General features: G+C 41.7%; 1 protein-coding gene across 4 annotated transcripts in view; it reads left to right on the forward strand.

Annotated features, from left to right (window-relative positions):
- TRIM44 (tripartite motif containing 44) overlaps window positions 1-17,978 on the forward strand; it is a 113,977-nt gene that overhangs the window by 73,051 nt on the left and 22,948 nt on the right. The window contains exon 5 of one of the 4 annotated variants that reach the window (XM_068554062.1): window positions 8,243-8,359. The exons of 2 other annotated variants lie outside the window; for them this stretch is intronic. In XM_068554062.1, coding sequence (XP_068410163.1) covers window positions 8,243-8,318 — 76 coding nt within the window. In that variant the 3' untranslated portion in view covers window positions 8,319-8,359. The remainder of the gene's footprint in view (window positions 1-8,242; window positions 8,360-17,978) is intronic. One more of the 4 variants, XM_068554061.1, reaches the window with a different exon arrangement.

Below are 17,978 nucleotides of genomic sequence, written 5' to 3' on the forward strand. Positions count from 1 at the left end.
AAACTCCTCTAATGATATATTTTCACCAAACTTCCATGTCTTATGTATTGTTCATGGGAAAAATGCCATAGTGTATATAGCAAGACCTCCCTGTATTCCAGAGTGTATGTGTAATGTACACATGTGTGTATGAGAGAGAGACAAAGAAAGAGTTGGGGGGGCGGGGGGAGAGAGAGAGGGGAAAGAAGGGGGGGAAGAGAGAGGGAGAGGGAGGAAGATTTTCCTTTAAAACAGCGAGTCTCAGTGAAAGGAGAAGCGTGGTGCTCATTCAGCAGTGTTTACAGATCACCTGCTTTGTTCCAGGCATTGTCTTTGGTGCTCAGAATATAGTTTTCCACAAAACGTTGAAGGTCCATGCCCTCAAAGAGCTTATAGTCTAGAGTCTCAAGGAAGGATTGAGGAATGTAAGTGGTATGTAATTTAAAATCACATTTTAAAGAAACCCATATTACTTCTTCTGTTAAAACCTAATACAGGGAATAAAACTTGCCTAGTCCTTCTGGCTAGTAGGAAAATGTGTAAAAGATAGAATGCAGGAGAAGTATAGGTTGATAATCACTACTTAAAACTATGAGCTTCCCCTTGATTTTCCAGAGGTTTGACAAACTAATAAGTTGATGATGTTGCCTTTGCAAGTGAAACAATTAATATCAAAATTTGGGAGCTCCACTGACACAGTTATTATGCTGGAAAATGTAATTTTGTCTGCATAATGGAAGTGGGATCATTTCAAGAAGATCTCATTAATGTGCTGTTCATCTACAAAGAGCAATGTAACCTTCCTCTTATTAGATTAGTGCAGGGTCATGATGCAAAAGGTGGTTGGAATAATTCTCAGTCTTTTGTTCTAAGAAAATAAATTAAGTGCTGACTAGGAGTCTAGATATGGAAATCAAAATCATTGAAGACAGAAAAACAATGTAGCCACTCATTCTGAAATTGGCATAACCTTCTTTCATTTCTGCAGGTTTCATTCCACTGAGCCATTTATTTAACAAATTATATCCAATGTCTGCTATGTGCAGGCAGTGCTAGATGTTGCAACTATCATAGAAATCAAAACCAAAAACAGTCCCTTTTTTCACGGTGCTTACTATATAGTGATTGGTCTCTCCTCCGCATTTCAGGGCCATACATCTGTTCTGTGTCTGCTCAACTCTCCCCAAGCTTAAAGAATCAGCACCCTACTAAAAAGATGCATGTCATGTGCAGTTATAAATGGAAATCCCCCAGTGCAGGGCCTTCCCAGGTATATTAGACTGAACACTGATTGAGTTGTTGACTTAGTCTTTTAAACTAGGGTTCCGTGGTCCAATAAGTTTGGCAAATGCTGCTTATTTACCCACCTCTTGGAGTTCCACAAGTACCATGGTACAATAAAGTCTTCGAGCAGTCCTGTGATAATGAGACTTACTTACTTTGTTTAACCCAGCATTTCCAAACTTATTGACCATAAGGATCCTTTAACCCCTATCACAGAAATACCCTTTAGAAACAGTGTTCCTCAATTGGATGTGGCTCATCGTCCGCTAGATGCTGAGACCTACTGCTGATGATTTGCCATCTAGAAAGAGAGTATAAGAAATGTAAGGCAATATATAGTAAGAGTCCACATCTCTTAGGTTGAAGTCTTGTTGTACTCCAAAAAACTAGGTCTTCTGAACCATTTCTCTACTGTTATTGATGTAATTTATGTCTAATACAAATGGGAATGTAGCTATCAGAGGTACAAATAATTGAAACTGGTACACATTCCTGGCAAAAGAAAGTCTAGAGAGGGCCACTGGGATATTTTTTTTAATTGACTTGAAAATGAAACTTGGATGTCCGTGATTCCATTCAAAAATAAAATATCCATCATAAATAAGTTTTTTGTTCTTTTCGTCTCAATAACATAATTCGTGTCACTTTTTAACAATAAAAAACTTGTAGTTCCAGTGTATACCAAGCACCCAGCACATTGCCTAGTATGGAGTAGACCCTCAAATATTGGTTGAATGAATGACTGAAACAGACAGTGACGAGGAACATTACTAAATACAAAACAATACAGAACAATGTCATTTTTCCTCTTTTAAGTCAGTGTATAAAGTGGGCGTATCCTTCTGTTACATGATAGTGCCTCTTACGTCTAATAGCTATCATATGCCTACCACAGGTTGGGGGAACTAAGAAAATATATATATAAAAGTATTTTGCAAACTTAAGTGCTGCGTCTAAGTAGTTGTGTTTGTTTTTTTTACCAGTGGTCATGGAGGTGCTCAGCACTCTATGTGTCAGAAATTTCCCTGATATGACCAGGCCCTGATGCCAAGTGGATTATACACCAGGATCGCAGTATTCTGACTTACAGACCAAGAGAGGAAGGCAATAAGACTAGGATGTCAGGCCTTTGATAGTACTTCTCTGTCCCTCAGTTTTCTCATCAGTCATCTAGGGGCCATAGCACCCACTCTGTCTATATTAAGGATCAAATGCGATAACCTGCATGAATGATAGTAAGATATGCAAATAAGAAATGTAAATGATGCTCTATACCCTTCGAAAGTATAAGCATTAAACAAGCAAAACAGAACTGGATGATATACAGTTGTCTTTTCGTAATGTAATTTGTTAAGACATAATCGTGTTTGTAACCTGAGGTTCATGTATGAGTCACTTAAACAAATGTTTATCAGCAATAACAAAGGAAACAAGAAGATTACCCTTGATTCAGCACCTTTACAATTTACAGGGTGTACACAGACATCTCACTTCCTTATTCGAACAAACCCGAGAGGTGGTTGTGCTATCCCCGTGTTACATAGATGAGGAAATTGAATGAGAGTACGTGACCTGTCCAAGGTGGCCCAGCTAGAGCTAGGAGTGGCAAGAGTCAGGACTTGGAGTCAGGCCTTCTTGTTACACATCCTGTGCCTTTGCTCTCATAGCTGCTTTTGTTCAAAACATAACTCGTTCTCCTCCCTCTCCAGCATGCTTCTGACCTTGACTTCTCCTTCTCCATAAATGGCATCGTCTTGTCTCAGGCCAATAACCTAAGAGTCATACTCAATATCTCTCTTTTCTTCACATTCCAAATCCAATTAATCAGCAAATTTTGTCAGATTTACCCTCAACTATACATCAAATCCAAGGACTTCTCACCTCCGCTCCCTCACTATACTGGTCCGGGCCACATAATTTCTCTCCAAGAATTCTACTGTCGTTCCCTCATTGCCACTCTTACTCATCCTTCCCCTCACTGTAACCCCTCCATTCCATTATTCACATAGATGCTAGAATGATCTTTTAGGATACAAAGGAAGTCATGTAACTATTCTATTTAGAATGCTCCAGTATGAATTATATCATGTCTGGAACTTGCTTCAGAGTAACCTGGGGGGAAGAGGACCTGTAAAGTCACACAAGATGAGATTCCCACCATCCTCACATCTGCTGCTCACCCCATTGCTCACTCCAGCTATGCAGCTTTCTTACTCTCCTTCAGACAGAGGTCACATTCCTTCCTACTTGAGGGCCTTCGCGCTTGGGTTCCCTTCCGCCTGATGCTTATCCCCAGACCTTCACATGGCTCATTCTCTCACATTATCTAGGCCTCTGCTGAAATGTTGCCTCTTCAGACCTTCATTCCTTCCTTACCTGCTTTGGTTTTCTGCATATACTTGTCACTGCATGAAAATGTATTATGTATTTAACTTATTATTTTCTTTCTTCCCCACTAGAAAATAAATGTTATGAGGGTGAAAGCTTTGTCTTTTTCACCACTGTACTGTCAGTGCCTAGAACGTTACAGGGACACAGTTAATTTTTGAATAAACAAATAGCTGTGCAAAACCTGTTTTCAAAGTTGTAGAGAGAACCCTGGTTTGGAATAGGAAAACCTTAGATTCACTTGATTATATTCTCAGCCTGTCACCTTGTGCAGGTCATTTACCTGCAGCTGTTATTTGTGAATCTGCCTTTGTTATCCACCAACAGCCTGTGAGTTTCTGAATGGCAGCATCTGTACTTGATTTTTCTTTATCTCAGTAGTAGATGTAGCAAGTCTGTTACACTATTTGATAGCTATATACATGAGCAGTGCTTTGCTGTGTTCCAGACTTGGGAAATGACTGGCAAGGACTCCTGAATCCTTGGCTCTTCTTCAGATAATAATGATCATGGCCATAATAGCAAACACTGACTGAGGTCTTACTGTGTGCCAGGCACTTTTCTAAGGGTGTTACGTGTCATGAGTTCATTTAATCCTTATAACAGCCCCACAGGGGTAGAGGCTGTTACTATCCCCATTTTCCAGATGAGGGAAATTAAACACAGAAAGACCAAATAATTTGCCCAAGGTCACATAGCCAGTAAATGATAGAGAGCCAGGGTTTGAACCAAAGCCATCTGGCTGTAGAGTCTGTATTCTTAGCCAGCTCTCTCTACTGCCTTCTCAAATCACCACGGTAGGCTTACACTGAGGTAGGTAGGTAGGTAGGTAGGTAGATAGATAGATAGATAGATAGATAGATAGATAGATAGATAGATAATTTAGTAAATAAATATTAAAAAAAATAAAAGTTCACCCATGTATACCTGCTCTAAAGAAGGGTTTTAATCTAAGTATTCCAGGCTAGTTTCTTTGCTCTTTTCACTTAAAGCTACACACATGCCCTGTCTGCTCTGTTTGAGCCTTCTGAGAAGGGTAGGGATGCAGCAGTGAGAGCTTTGGATGGAGCAAACTGTGCACTCAGGACTGTGGAGAGATTTGGGCAGTGCTCTTTCCCTGTCCTTGGCAAGTGATGGGCTGCAGAGGTGCTTTCATGTCAGTGGCCACCCTTTCAGCTGCAGACATGTGTGCCTTGTCCATGATGAGGCTGGAGAACAGCGGCCTGTCTGAGCCAGCAGTAGTGCAGGCTGCTTGCTGTCTGGAAAAGCAGGGTGCGAACTCAAATGTATCATCCTGAGATAGTTCCCAAAATAAACAGATTTTTTTTGTGCTGACTCTTGCTTTTCTAACTGAGGCCTGACTGTTTCCTCTTTCTTCTCTTAAAACAATCTTTCTAGAAGGCATTTCTCTTCCTCCCTGCCTTTGAGTGATAGGGCTGACATCTGGGAAGAAGGAAGTGATCTACTCCTTCAAAAGTTATATCTCCATCAGACCTGAAAGTTGTTTAAAATTCAGTCTTTGCCTCTGGAGCTCTTGAGTCAAGGTGAGGAGTGCTCAAGCCAGCCTTCTGACTCCCTGAGAACTGTAAGTAAGAAGGGTGAGCTCTTGTCCTGAGTCAACCATCATCAGTCAGTAAAGAAGTCTTTAGGAGGGAATCTTTGCCTGCAACCAGGGGGAAATGGCAGAGGATAGTCAGAAGATTATATGTGTGTACTACCCCATTATATATAAATAAAGGTCTTGCACATCGTGGATTCTGGTATCTGAGGGGCATTCTGGAATCAATTCCCTGTGGATATCAAGGCATGATATAATATATGAAATAATCAGACAGCTTTAAGATAATACGTAATTAAAAACTGTGTATTTTAGACTCCAGCAGTTTTAAGAGTTCTCAGAATTAGTGTGATGCACTGGTTAAAGAATATGGGCTTTGGGGTCAGAGGTTCTGGGTCTGAATTCCAGCCTCATCACCTACTAGCTATATAACTTTAGCCCTACTATTTAAATTCCTTAGGCCTTGCTTTTCTCATCTGCAATATGAAGATGATAATAGTATCTAAAATAAGATTACTGTGAGGATTAGTGAGATCATTCATTCATTCATTCAGTTAAAAAAAAAAATCTTCTGAGTGCCTTCTTTGAGCTAGGCACTGTTCTAACTGCATGGGATACGTAAGTGCCCCTGAAATCTCAGTGACAACAACAACCACAAACATGTACTTCTCTCACATACTGCCTGTCCACTGCGGATCAGCTTTAGCTCTGCTCCCTTCTCCTTCATGCTAAGACCAAGGCTAAAGAGCAGCCCCTGCATGGGACATGCTGGCCAGGGGAAAAGAGCAGGGACAGAACAGTGCAACGCACCCCAGTGAGCAGGGGACCACTTTTGAGGCAAGTGAGAAGTGACTTCAGATCGAGAGAAGAGTCCTGAAGGTCCACAAGGTTAGAATATCGTTGCTGTGATTCACATGAAAGATCTTGAAGTTCTCGGCTTCTAGGCTTGGATTAGAACAGTAGCAGTGGGGAGAAAAGAATAGGTGGGGGAAACGTGGGTCTCGGGGCTGGAGAGGACTGAGTGAGTGGCTGTATTTGAGAAATACAAGAGAAAGAGCTAAATCAAGAGCACTGGCCTCCAAGCCTCGCTCTGCTGCTACTTAGTGATATAAACTCAGGCAAGTCATTGAACCTTTCTGGGCTTGAGTTTAACATTTATAAAATGAAAGACCTGAATTTGATGTGACCCCTGAGGTTCCCTCTAGCTCCATCCCTCTCTGGCGCTAAGGCTCCGGAGTCTTTGTCTTAGGAGACCACAGACTACTGGGAGTGATGCTAATGGGATGGAAGGTTGGCTTAGAGAGAAAGATGTTATAATGACTCCAGTTTGCATTTGTCTCAGCCCTTTGGGTTGTGTGCCTTTCCTCTTTGCTTTTGCTCGTAGGTCACTTTCTCCTTGAGTTTGCTGTGAATCCAAAAAGGAGATAGAATTTATTTTTCACTCCAAAGTGGGGTCCTTGGGAACACATAGAGCCTTGAGGTCATGGGACTAATGTAGCCTTATGCACAACGTTTCTCCAGCATCTTTTGGTATCCTGGCATCTTTCTATGCTTCTTCCAGTGTATTTCATCTTATGATAATACCTTCACAATGTCAGCCTGGGTGTCTGAGGAGAAACCTTATCCTCACCCACCACATACCACATATGCACAGAATCAGAAATTTCTGCCACTCTTCCTCCCTCCCAAGGGCATGCTTCTGCCTCTCTTTTATCCTGTACTCACTCCTTCCCTTGGGAAGAGGATTAGCTTGTCTGATTGGTGAGAGTCTGGTAGTCATTTGGCCTCTCTTCTCTGTTGTGCAGGGTTAATGTGGTAACAGTCACTGCATTGAAAAAAACCACATGGCCGTATCTTTCTTTCTTCTCCTTTGCTTCTTGGATTACTTGATTCAGGCAGGATGGACTTTCCTTGCTCTTTGCTCTCCATTGCAATAAGCAGATTAGGAAGGAATTGTCTCTCCTGGACCCAGGTAGGTCTTTCTTTGTTCCTACTTCTCCATCAATGACTAGATGAGTAAATCAAGTTGCTCCTTCCCTGGGATTCAGATAACTTTAATTTAGTGGGAGAGGTGGCGGGAGGCACCTACTGTAGCCTCGAAATCTCCGCACTCTATCATTTGGGTCTCCACTAACAAAAGTAGTACCTTGATCATAGTTTAGCTCCTGAAGTCTCTGCTCTCCTTGTTTGAAAGTGGAGAATGCAGTGAACAAATGACACCATGGGTTCTTCAGCAGAACCCTTTCAACATCACCTCACACTTGCTAATGGCTTCCTATCCCCCTCCCTCAGCTTTGCCAGTAGGAAAGTGCAGTTATTAAAGAGGTGAGTGTTTCACCGTGCATCATAAGAAGTAGTTTACAAAGCTGAGTTGCCAACAACCCGTGTCTGCTTGTCCCATAAAATTTGTTTCCAGGAAACTCAGTCCACCTCTATATCCTGGCATTTTAACCACTTCAGCCAAAATGCTGGGTTCAGCACTTTTTTCATGTCATTTTAGTTAAATGATTACTTTGAATTTTCAGTATTAAATTAATGGTACAGTCTGAGCTCACCAAAGATGAGAGCTGTACTTAACAGTTTGAGGTGTTTAACCTCCTTCCTATCCCCAGCTCCACGCAGTGTTTTGCAGTGCAACTTTTCAGCAGGTATTTAAATTCTGACATGCTTTTGGTACTTTTTTTGAAACTAAAGTTATAGGCTAACTCAGTTGAAATGGTTAAACACAATTTGTGTGTGTAGTTGTAACCCCAGTTGATTTGTTACAAAAAATTTTTAATCTTAATTACTGTTTCCAGGAAGTCTCCCATGAGGCAGAGTTAATGAGCCTTGATTTATTCCACCAGCTTGTAAGTCAGACACTGTGCGAGGCACAACAGGGTTAAAGAATGAGCCATGGGCCCTGCCCTCAAAGCACTTGTAGTCCGATTGAGAAATGTGCAAAGAATTGTAATATACCAGTATGAGAACCCACGTAGAGAGATGTGTTAAGTGCAATGGGAAGCAGAATAAAAAGTAACTAATTCTTCCTAGGGAATCAGAGAAGATTTCACAGTTGTTGACTCATTTGAACCAGTGCCCTGAACAGAGCTATACAACAGTAAGTTGATTGATGGCAGGTGGAGAATGGACATCATAATTGTACGCTCTGTGAGTAACAAGGGAATTTTGAACTATGGTTCGCGAGGGGAAAGTATGTACTGTATCACTGTTTTAAGTCCTCAGCATTGTGCTTTATTTTATAAGAAGAGAGCTTTGCCAACACTTACCCTTTTCGTTCTAAAAAGAGTATAGATATCTAAAAAGAGTATAGATAAAATGGAAATAAACTTGGAGTATTCTGAGGCAGCCATAATTTAGAGTCTTTTCAACTTTGAAGACTCATTGGTTCATTCATTCATTCATTCTCTCCTTCTCTTTCTGTATGATCTAAAAGAAAGACATTTAATTTTTTTTTAGCCATTTCTTACTCTTTTAGTTGTTCTGTGATATAACTATGGCTCCTGTTTCTTATTATATTAATCAGAGACTATTTGATTGTAAGGAACAGAAATCCACCCACGCTAGCTCAGATAACACAGTGGGGTATGGAAAGGACATGGTGCATTTCACAGGACCCAATCAAAGGAAGTATTTCTGTACCTGATGGGCATAGGCGTGGGAACTGGTCAAGACCAGAAGTTGCTCTCTCAGTCTCTGTTCTTTCTTTGTCTCTTTCTCCTTCCTGCTTTACTCTCCACCCCGCAGAGCAGCATCCTCTGTTTGCTTTCCTTGTAATTTCAGCTTGTCCTGGCAGCACTTTGGCCCCTGCTATATAGCAGTTTTCTGATGCAGGATTCAACATTGCCTCACCACAGTCCCAAGAGAAAGTATAGCCAATTCATGTCTATTAATTAGCTGCCCTTGAGTTAGGTGGTCATGCCTGTGTAGTCAGTTACCATAGAAAAGTTTGGGGGGCAGGGAGGCGGAGGAGTCATGTGGTTTGTAGGGCTTCTCTTCTCCCAGGTGGGGGCAGGACAGGAGGGTAAATTGGAAAAGGTAAGCACAATTGAACAATATTCTGCTCTGCCGCCCTTAACAGAGGCAAACTAGTGTGTAATCTAAGATGACAATTTAGTTTTTCTTAACACAGTTTTTTATCGTTAGACAACAGAGTGCCCCTAAGTGCCTGTATCTCTTGTCCATCCCAGAACAAGTTCCATTTCTTATACACCTGGCGTTTCACAGATAAGCAGAATAGCGCTCACTCAGCTAGCACGTGGCTCCTAACAGCACCCCTGTTTCTCATTTGCTGTGGCCTCCTATAGGTCGGGTGTATGAGAAAAGCCATGAATTTGAGGTCGCTGGAGTTACTTCCGTCTCTTGCTAATTTGGTGTCCATAAACTAGTTCCAACTTCTTAGAACCTGTTTTCTGATTCACAAAATGGGGCTGACTTGTGCCTCCCCAGCCTGGGTGCCTGTGAGGAGCACATGACAAATGTGTGTTGAATGATTTTGTGAGAATGATTTTGTGAATAGTAAAGCACTGTAGTGATGAGTTCAGTTATTAATACATATGTTAGTGGTGGCAACAAAGATGCAGTTGTTTTGTTATTTAGCAAGAGGTACTAAGGCGTAGACCCTCTGGCATCTGCTCACCTAAGGCAAGACTCATAAACACACCAAGCTTCTGGTTCTCCAGCTCTAATTTCGGGCTGTCATCAAGCACTTGGAGTTCCTCGGATGAAAGGTTTATAATAGAAGGTCGTAGGTGTGCTGCTCTTCCATCAGTGTGCATGTCATCATAGCTCCTGTTCATGATAGATGACCCTTTGTTTTGTTCATTTGTGAGCTGGAACTATTGTAATCATCATAATGGTATCAAGTGGGCTGTTACCTGGGATGCTTCTTTTAATTAGATGGTGATGGTAAGAGAAAAACATGGATCACAAATCATTCCCATTTTGCAAATAAGTAAAAGATGCTAAATAATTTATTGACCTTCACTCAGCTACTAAGTTGAAGAGCTAGGACTCAACCCAATTCTGTTTGACTCCAGTTCCCACGTTTTCCCACTATGCCTCACTGCCACCAGATCTTAGAAATCTACATGTTTAATTTCTAACTGGGCTCTTCAGACCCCAGAAGGATCTATGAAGATAGAAATAAAAGTCTATGGACTATTTTCAATAGTTCAAAACTTGTAGTGGGAAATCTTACATTTAACTGCAACAGGGCGGAGTTATGTTAGCTGTTTTCCCCCCATGGTGACCTAATTTGTCAGTTATTGATTATTTAATTCATGCAAGAAAACTAATTAAATATTCAAAAATGTTGTATGTTAGAGTTTCAAATTCTGAAGCCTTTGGTGGGTGCATGGGGATCCTTGGTGATGAAAAGATTATGAAATATAGTCTAATTCAAAAACCGCAAACTGACGGGGTCATCAGCCAAATCTAGCCTAAGGATATGTCTTGTTTACCTCATAAAGTATTTCTTTCAATTTTTGAATTACTGACCAGCATTTAAAAATTGAAAGATTTCACATCAAAACGCAGATTTTTTTTCAGCTTCTTTTGGCAATTCAAAATTTCTGGCAACACTGGATCTATATTTACCCATGACATTGACCAGCTGGCTCCTTAGATGGGGTATGTACTTTGCAATTTACCAGACTCCACCTGGCCCAATTTATTCACTTCGTTCATTCATATTACCTGCTAGGCCCCTGTAAGCATTTGAGTCTCTAATGCCCAGGCTAATCCAGTCTCCTCATTTTGTTGCTTGGTGATAGAGTAAAACCCATTCTCTAGCTATAATCACTCACACATTTTATACCCTGTACAGTTTTGTGTCTTGGGCTTCTTCTTTCATGCAAACTTGTCTATTTGGCTCTACTACGTCTTTGCAAACAGGAGCGACATTCTCATTGTTGCTTAAGGGGGTGGGAATGCGAAGAAGAATAAGATGGAGTGCCTACCGTGAGAAAGGTCATGTAGTCTAGCCTTGTTTCTTTTTAATTCATGAATGTATCTAGGACCCTGATAAGTAGTACCAAGTGCGTTTTCAAGACCTGCTTGCTAGAGTATTGTGAAACAGAATGGGGTTGGTGTCAGAAAGACCTAGGTTAAAGTACTAGCCACCATTAATTGTCCACATAAGCAATTTATGTAAACTCCTCAGTTTCAGCTCTCTTGTCTGTAAAATGGGAATAATCATAATGCCCGTGGGGTGAAATAAAGATTGAATGACCTGATGCTCATAAGGGGTTTGGCACAGTGCTTAGCATTTAATAACTGCGAGGATATAGTAACTCTTACCACTAGGGCTAAACATGCAGTTGGCACTCATTTCATGCATGTTGAATTAACGAATGGGTAGAATAAATTGAGTGTAAGGAATTAAATGTGTTCAAACAAGTAAATATCTATCAAAGAAGATGTCACCAGAAGTGTCTCTAGCAGGCCTGGAGACCACAAATTTTTGATGGCTTTGAATGTCTGATTTTGATGAGACTACCAAGAAGCACACGTTGTGGCAGGATCAGCGCCCAAAGCTCTTGAAAACAGATGTATAAGCTTACCTCTGTGAAATAACGTCAGCCTCAGTTTAATGTAAGTTGATGTAAGGTTGAGAGGAGAGGAATAAATTTCTAATAATCTTTCAAAGTAGACTCATGCTCAGTGTTTTGAGAATATACTCAGGACTTCAAAATTGGCCTGTGGGCTAACCTCCGTGATACAGCAGGTTGACGTTATCTCCGTGAAGAATCGTCGCGGTTGCTAAGGTGACTGCTAGAATGGGAAAAAGCATTAGACCACTTTCCCGGGGCTCCTGGACTCCTTCCTCCTTTTACAGCCTTAAGGGACAGGCAGAGGGGAGCTAACTTATTTACTGTGTGCCATCGCTGTCTCATTTAATTGTTACACTGATCTTCTGAAACAATTTACCATTCAGATGACAAAACTGAAGCTCAGAGAGAGTAAGGGACATGTTCCAATTAGTCAAGTGGCAGAACCAGAACTCTAGCTCTTTCCGTAACTCCACATAGCCTCCCAAAGCTTACCTCACCACCTCTAAGGATTCATGATAGCCCTCAACCCCATCTTCATCCTCACTCCCAAAGGGAAACTCAAGTAAAGGGCAGCAAAATGGATTCACTGAGTGAATACACACTGCGCATTTTCTTCTTATTCATTTTCAGCACAGTTTATTAAGCACCTATATTATGCCAGACACGGCTCTTGTTGCTGAGGATACAGGGCGAACAAGACAGATGAGATCCCTTCTCTGGTGGAATTTAATTCAAGTGGGAAGAGATAGACAAAAAACTAGTAAACCACTAAATAAAATAATTTCAGATAGCAGTGTTAGAAAGGAAATGAAACAGGGTGACTCCATAGAAGGGAGCTGGGGAGAAGAAGCTGCTACAGATAAGGTGTTCAAAGAAGGGCTAAGGAGGTCACTTTTGAGCTGAAACCAAACTGAACAAAGGGGCCAGCCGAGCAAAAATGGGCATGGTGAGCAGTAGAGGCAAAGGGAACGGGAGTTCAGACTTGAGGCTGGCCACTGGTGACTTGTCACAGGAAGACCACTTCACCTTCTAGACTTTTTTAAAATGTAATGTGCCTTAATAATAGAACATGTTTCTGATTTATAATCTGAATCATAACGTTGCATTTTGCTGGATATTTTGCAATGGGATTAGTAATGTTACTTCAAGAAGGCTGTGATCTATCTATGCAAGTAATGGAGACAAGCTGGCTTTATTGGAAGAGAGAGGACACGAGAGTTTACATCTGTTTCCTGCTGGAGAACCACATACTTTAGGCTCAGCCTGAGGACCTGCACACTGTGCATTCAAGGATGGTAAGGACACGGATATGGCAGAGACAGCAGGACGCCTCCAGAAGCCCCAGTCACACAGACAGAACTCAAGACACCTAGGAAGGGAGCTCCCGGACGGTGTGAACATTTATTTTGGTGCCAAATAACATTTATTCCCAGGATGTCTTTGGTTATCACAAGGGTAAATTCTAAAACAAGGAAGGAAATGAAATTAGTTTTGTATAGATAAGTATGGACTCAATAAATACACAGCGGAAGATAATTTAGGAGGCTGGAATAAGGGAATGTCATGAACTCAAAACAAGGATCAAGTGGAATGACTGAAAACGGTAAATCACTGTCTAGACCTATGCTTTCCCAACCTAGATACCCTGAAAGTAATAATAGGAATTAGAAAGCTATTTGCAGTGTTTCAAAAATAGGAATGGATACCAAGGCTACACGGGCTATCATTTACCTCATGCCCTTTCACGTCATTCTTTCGTTGGTTTATTCAGTATTTCAACAAATCCTTAATGAGTTATCTACTGTGTGCCAGGTATTAATGACAAGTGCTACGAAATTTTTTAAATGGCTAAAATAGGGATCCTTGCCGTTGAGACATTTTAAGCAACTGGTGAAGCAAAGAGACAAGTAAATGGATCATTACAAAGCAGTGTAACATGCACTGATAGGGGTGTTATGGAATGCTTTGAGAAGCCCAAAGGGTGGGAAAAATGTGAGGGCTAGGGTCTTGGAAATCTTCCTAGAAGAGATACTACTAAACCTATGCTTAAAGGATATATATAAATTAGCCAGACGGGTCCAAGAGAATGAACTTCTTGGCAGAGGGAAGATCGTGTACTTTATATATATAGGGCTTTTAATTCACCGGAGTACTTAATGCACTGTATCGGAATTGTGCTCAGCTTTGAGTAAGAGAGAACTCTGGTATCAGTAGCTTAAGCAAACAAAGGTTTATTTGTTTCACATAATAAGTGTGGAGGGAGGTGACTGCTGGCTTTGGTTCAGTGGCTAATGATGTCAGTACTGCCATGTGCCTCTGAGACTCCCTGGGCTTTTCCTTCGTGCTTGTTGCCTTATGATTGAAAAAGGACTGCAGCTTTGGGTGTCATATCCATGTTCAAGCATGAAGAAGGGCCATGTCTGTATTAATCAGAAAAGTAAATGCTTTCCCAGCACACAGCCCCCGCCCACCACCGGAAGACTTATCCTTCTGTGTCAGGCTTGAACTGGGCTCCATCCATGTCCCCATCCCCCCACTGCAGTACAGGCTCGGTACGCACATATTTAACCCTTCCACACTCCAGAACAGGACGCAGCAGGGAGAGTGAGTTGAGAATGACTAAGTCAGCTAATCAATAGTATATGCCAAACATTCCATTTCACTTGCTCTTCATAATAAGCTCACACAGTAGGGAGAGCAGGTGTTATTAGCTCCACTTTGCAGAAGAAAAAACTTGGATTTGGAGATTCAGAGAGCTAGATGATGCCTGAAATCACAGAGCTGTGCATTTATTTCGTGATAACCAGAAGAAAAAGGAGAGCTAATGTTGATCATATGCTTATTACCCACCAGAGCAGCTGAGCACTTTACATATGCTCTCTCATATCCTCCTCCTGCAGTCCTGTGAGGTAGCTCTCCTCCTTTTAGGAGTGAGCAGTCTGGATATTGACGTAACTAAGGGGGTATTGACATGACTTGCCCAGGATCACACAGCTGGCGTATAGCAGAGCCAGGATTCAAACCTCAGTTCTCCAGAATGTCAGCCAGATGCCCTTCTTGCCTCTCCTACCTTTAAACTATCATAACTCTCTTCCTGTGAATCCGGTGAATGTGCCGTCTCACTGACATTGCCCAGAGCCCTCGAAGCTGCCTCCTCCCCCGTGCCCCTCTTACTCCTTTTATTTGACCCACTCCTGTCTCTTCATTATTGCTTTTATGGGCACAGAATCCAGCAACACATTATTTCAAATGTCCTGCCATTAGGAATGCATTTCCTGTCATTGTAATAGCACCGACCATAATGAATACATTTTGTATCTGTGTAGATGTCACTGGTGCTTTCAATGCTCCATTCTAATTTATGTTGGAACATGAATACTTAAAAGTATTGCCCAGGCTCCCGTTACTCCAGGGAAAATGAGGGATGCCCTGTGTGTGTGCATATGTTTTTGCATTCATGCAGCAGATAGGATGTTTGGGTCAGAATGAATTGTGCGCCAGAAGTGGGAGTCAGGCCCTTTCCTGGAAGGGCACATTGGAAGTAATGTGCTGTGCACATCAGCAAACCTGCGCAAGCAGGTTTCCTTAGGAATAGAAGGGCCTACTTAATGGACACAAATTACAGTCAGATGTTGTTAGAACGGCAGAGGGAAAGCCTTGCTGATTGAGGGAACCAGGTTTGGGGGTACCCCAAGATCTTCTTGCCTTCATGTGCACAGCCAGCAAGGTTGATATGCTTGGTACCAGCAAATCACCCCAGCAGTCAGCCACACACGGTCCCAGCCTTTTTGACTTTGAGGGTAAATAGTGAGGCAGGCCAACCAGGGAGCAGAATGTGCTCAGTTCGGGGTTAGTTATGTGACCTGATCTTTATGATGAGAGCCTGTCTGTGAAGTAGAGGGATGGTAAATAGTCACAGAGTCTGAAATGCCAGATTGTGGCAGAATGTAGCCCCTTCGTGCAGAGAGGCTGGGGTACTCAGCTATGCGAGAAACGGCCTCCCCTATGTTTGAAACAATATGTGGGCTGTAAGGTGCCAGACATTTAGCCTGCAGCCTGCAGGGGGTTCTTGGGGTGATATCTTTTTAGATATATCTATGACAAACATATCCTTTCCAAGGTTTGGAATCTCAGCCCTTAAAGGGTACCTGGAAGATAACCTGTGAGGCCCAATATTGTGAGTCCTCATTCGAAGGTTCTAGAAATTAAAAGGGAGGTGATGTGGTGGTTTACAGAATGTAAGAGTATCCTAAATTTCTGTAAAATCCTACATTTTTATACCACACCTACTCCAGCTAAGTCTTTTAGATATGCAGGAGTTGCCCATTAATAAAAATTGGCTACTCAGTTTAGGATTACTGACTCAGTGATTGCAAGGCAAATTAAAGGAGTAGAGGTTGCAAACTGAATTTAGAATGGGTATGGGTGTGTGCGTGTGTGCTTGTGTGTTTGTACACACATTTGCAATATGCAATCCATTAGGGGGTCTGGAAATGTTTGCTTTTGCCTTTAACAAAAAAGGGCAAGCAAGACTCTAAAATTTCGCTTGGGGGAGAGCAAAATGTCTTTCTAGGTCTCTAAGTAATCTTAAATCTCACCAGCTTTTTATTGCTGAAAATCTGCTATCAAAAAACTAGGCTGTGGAATTTCAATGTCTGTCCCTCTCTGTTTCCTCGGAGTCTCTGGAGGCTTAATTTTTTCATACTGCATCACCTGACTCTTCTGTCAATACCTGAAAGACAGACTTGAGAGAACTAGTTTCCCCAGATCTACCTACAGATATAAGCCCAGTTAAGACCAGTGCAATAACCTTAAAGAAGTTATTGTTCTTTCCTTCCTTCATGCCGAAAAGCTACTAGCACTTGTCCTATACTGAAAAGCCTACTATTTTGCAGGAAGTTCTGTAGAACCAAATATACTGTTTGGGGGATTAGTTAAAACGCAAATGAATCTAGCTCTGAGTTGAATCTCTGAGTCCCAAATTCTCCATTCTTGCAAATTCAAATGACTGGAATGGCTTGCTGTATCCTCTAAAAGAAAAGCGGTAAAACAGTAAGAGAAAAATCGTTCACCATTTCTTCAGGAGCAGTGATTTGAAGCACAGTTTACTTTTGCCCGGGGGCAGGGTTTAGTCTTGCTTCAAACCTAGAAAGCCTTTCTGAAAGGGGTGCAGAAATGAGGATGCAGATAGAAGCTGTCTCCTGCAGCAGTGGCTTCAGGTTTCCATGGGCAGAGAGCAGAAGAAGATGCCGTTTACCACCAGAGCAGCTTTGAGTGCAGGAGATTAAAACCCACGAAGAAGCTCTGGGTCTTTGTGCCCCTGTTGGGGTCAGAGTGAGAAGCAAGGGCGAGGACACAGTGTCAGCCTGATTCTCCTTCAGTTCGCTGCTGCCTGCTCAGTTAAGGTGGCTGGCAAGCCAGGCAACCAGCCTGAACTGCCCTCCCCAGGAGCTGCCCATCTTAAGAGAGTTCCTCTAGCAAATGTGCCTTCAGGGGACTATATAACTAGAAGCAAAGCCATCTGCATTCATTCATCCTACACGTGTCTTTCGCCTCCTAAAGTGCTCAAGGTTCCTGCCATATGTGTATATAGCATAAGTTTCTAGTCTCTAAATACCTGTGTTTATAGTCTGCTCTAAGATGACTGAACAGAAAGGGAAAGGACCAGCCCCAGAGACAATATGGCTCTCTTTCTTCAACTCAAGTTGTCTGTGCTTCCGCTGCCATTCTTTTGTTACAGTTGTTCTTAGGTATGAAACAAACTCAAGATTTTTAAAAAAATTTCAACAATAAACAGCATCTACTGAATGGGAACAAATTGATGCTAAACCTGTGTATTTTCCAAAACTGTTGATCTGAAATAAAACAGAAATTACAATAATAGCTGTCATTTGTAAAATATTTACCTTGTGCCAGATATAATATTAAGGATTTTAATAAGGTGTCTTATTTAGTATTACATAGGTTTTATTAGACCCATTTTACAGATGAGGGTGCTAAACTCAGGAAAGTGACTTTCCCAAGGTTACCTTATCTGCTTATCTCAGAACCAGTCCTTCCCTTTTATTTAGATGGTTATTGACACCTAGAGATTGAAGAAAAATTCCATCACAGAGACTCAGTTAGCCCACTTAAGACAGATAGGTTTACTCTTCCTTTAATCAGTGGACAGGAAAGGCCACTGTGCTCTACAGACCACCCACACTAGTGCCTAA

Source organism: Eschrichtius robustus, chromosome 11 (genome assembly GCF_028021215.1).
Source record: "Eschrichtius robustus isolate mEscRob2 chromosome 11, mEscRob2.pri, whole genome shotgun sequence".
NCBI lineage: Eukaryota > Metazoa > Chordata > Mammalia > Artiodactyla > Eschrichtiidae > Eschrichtius > Eschrichtius robustus.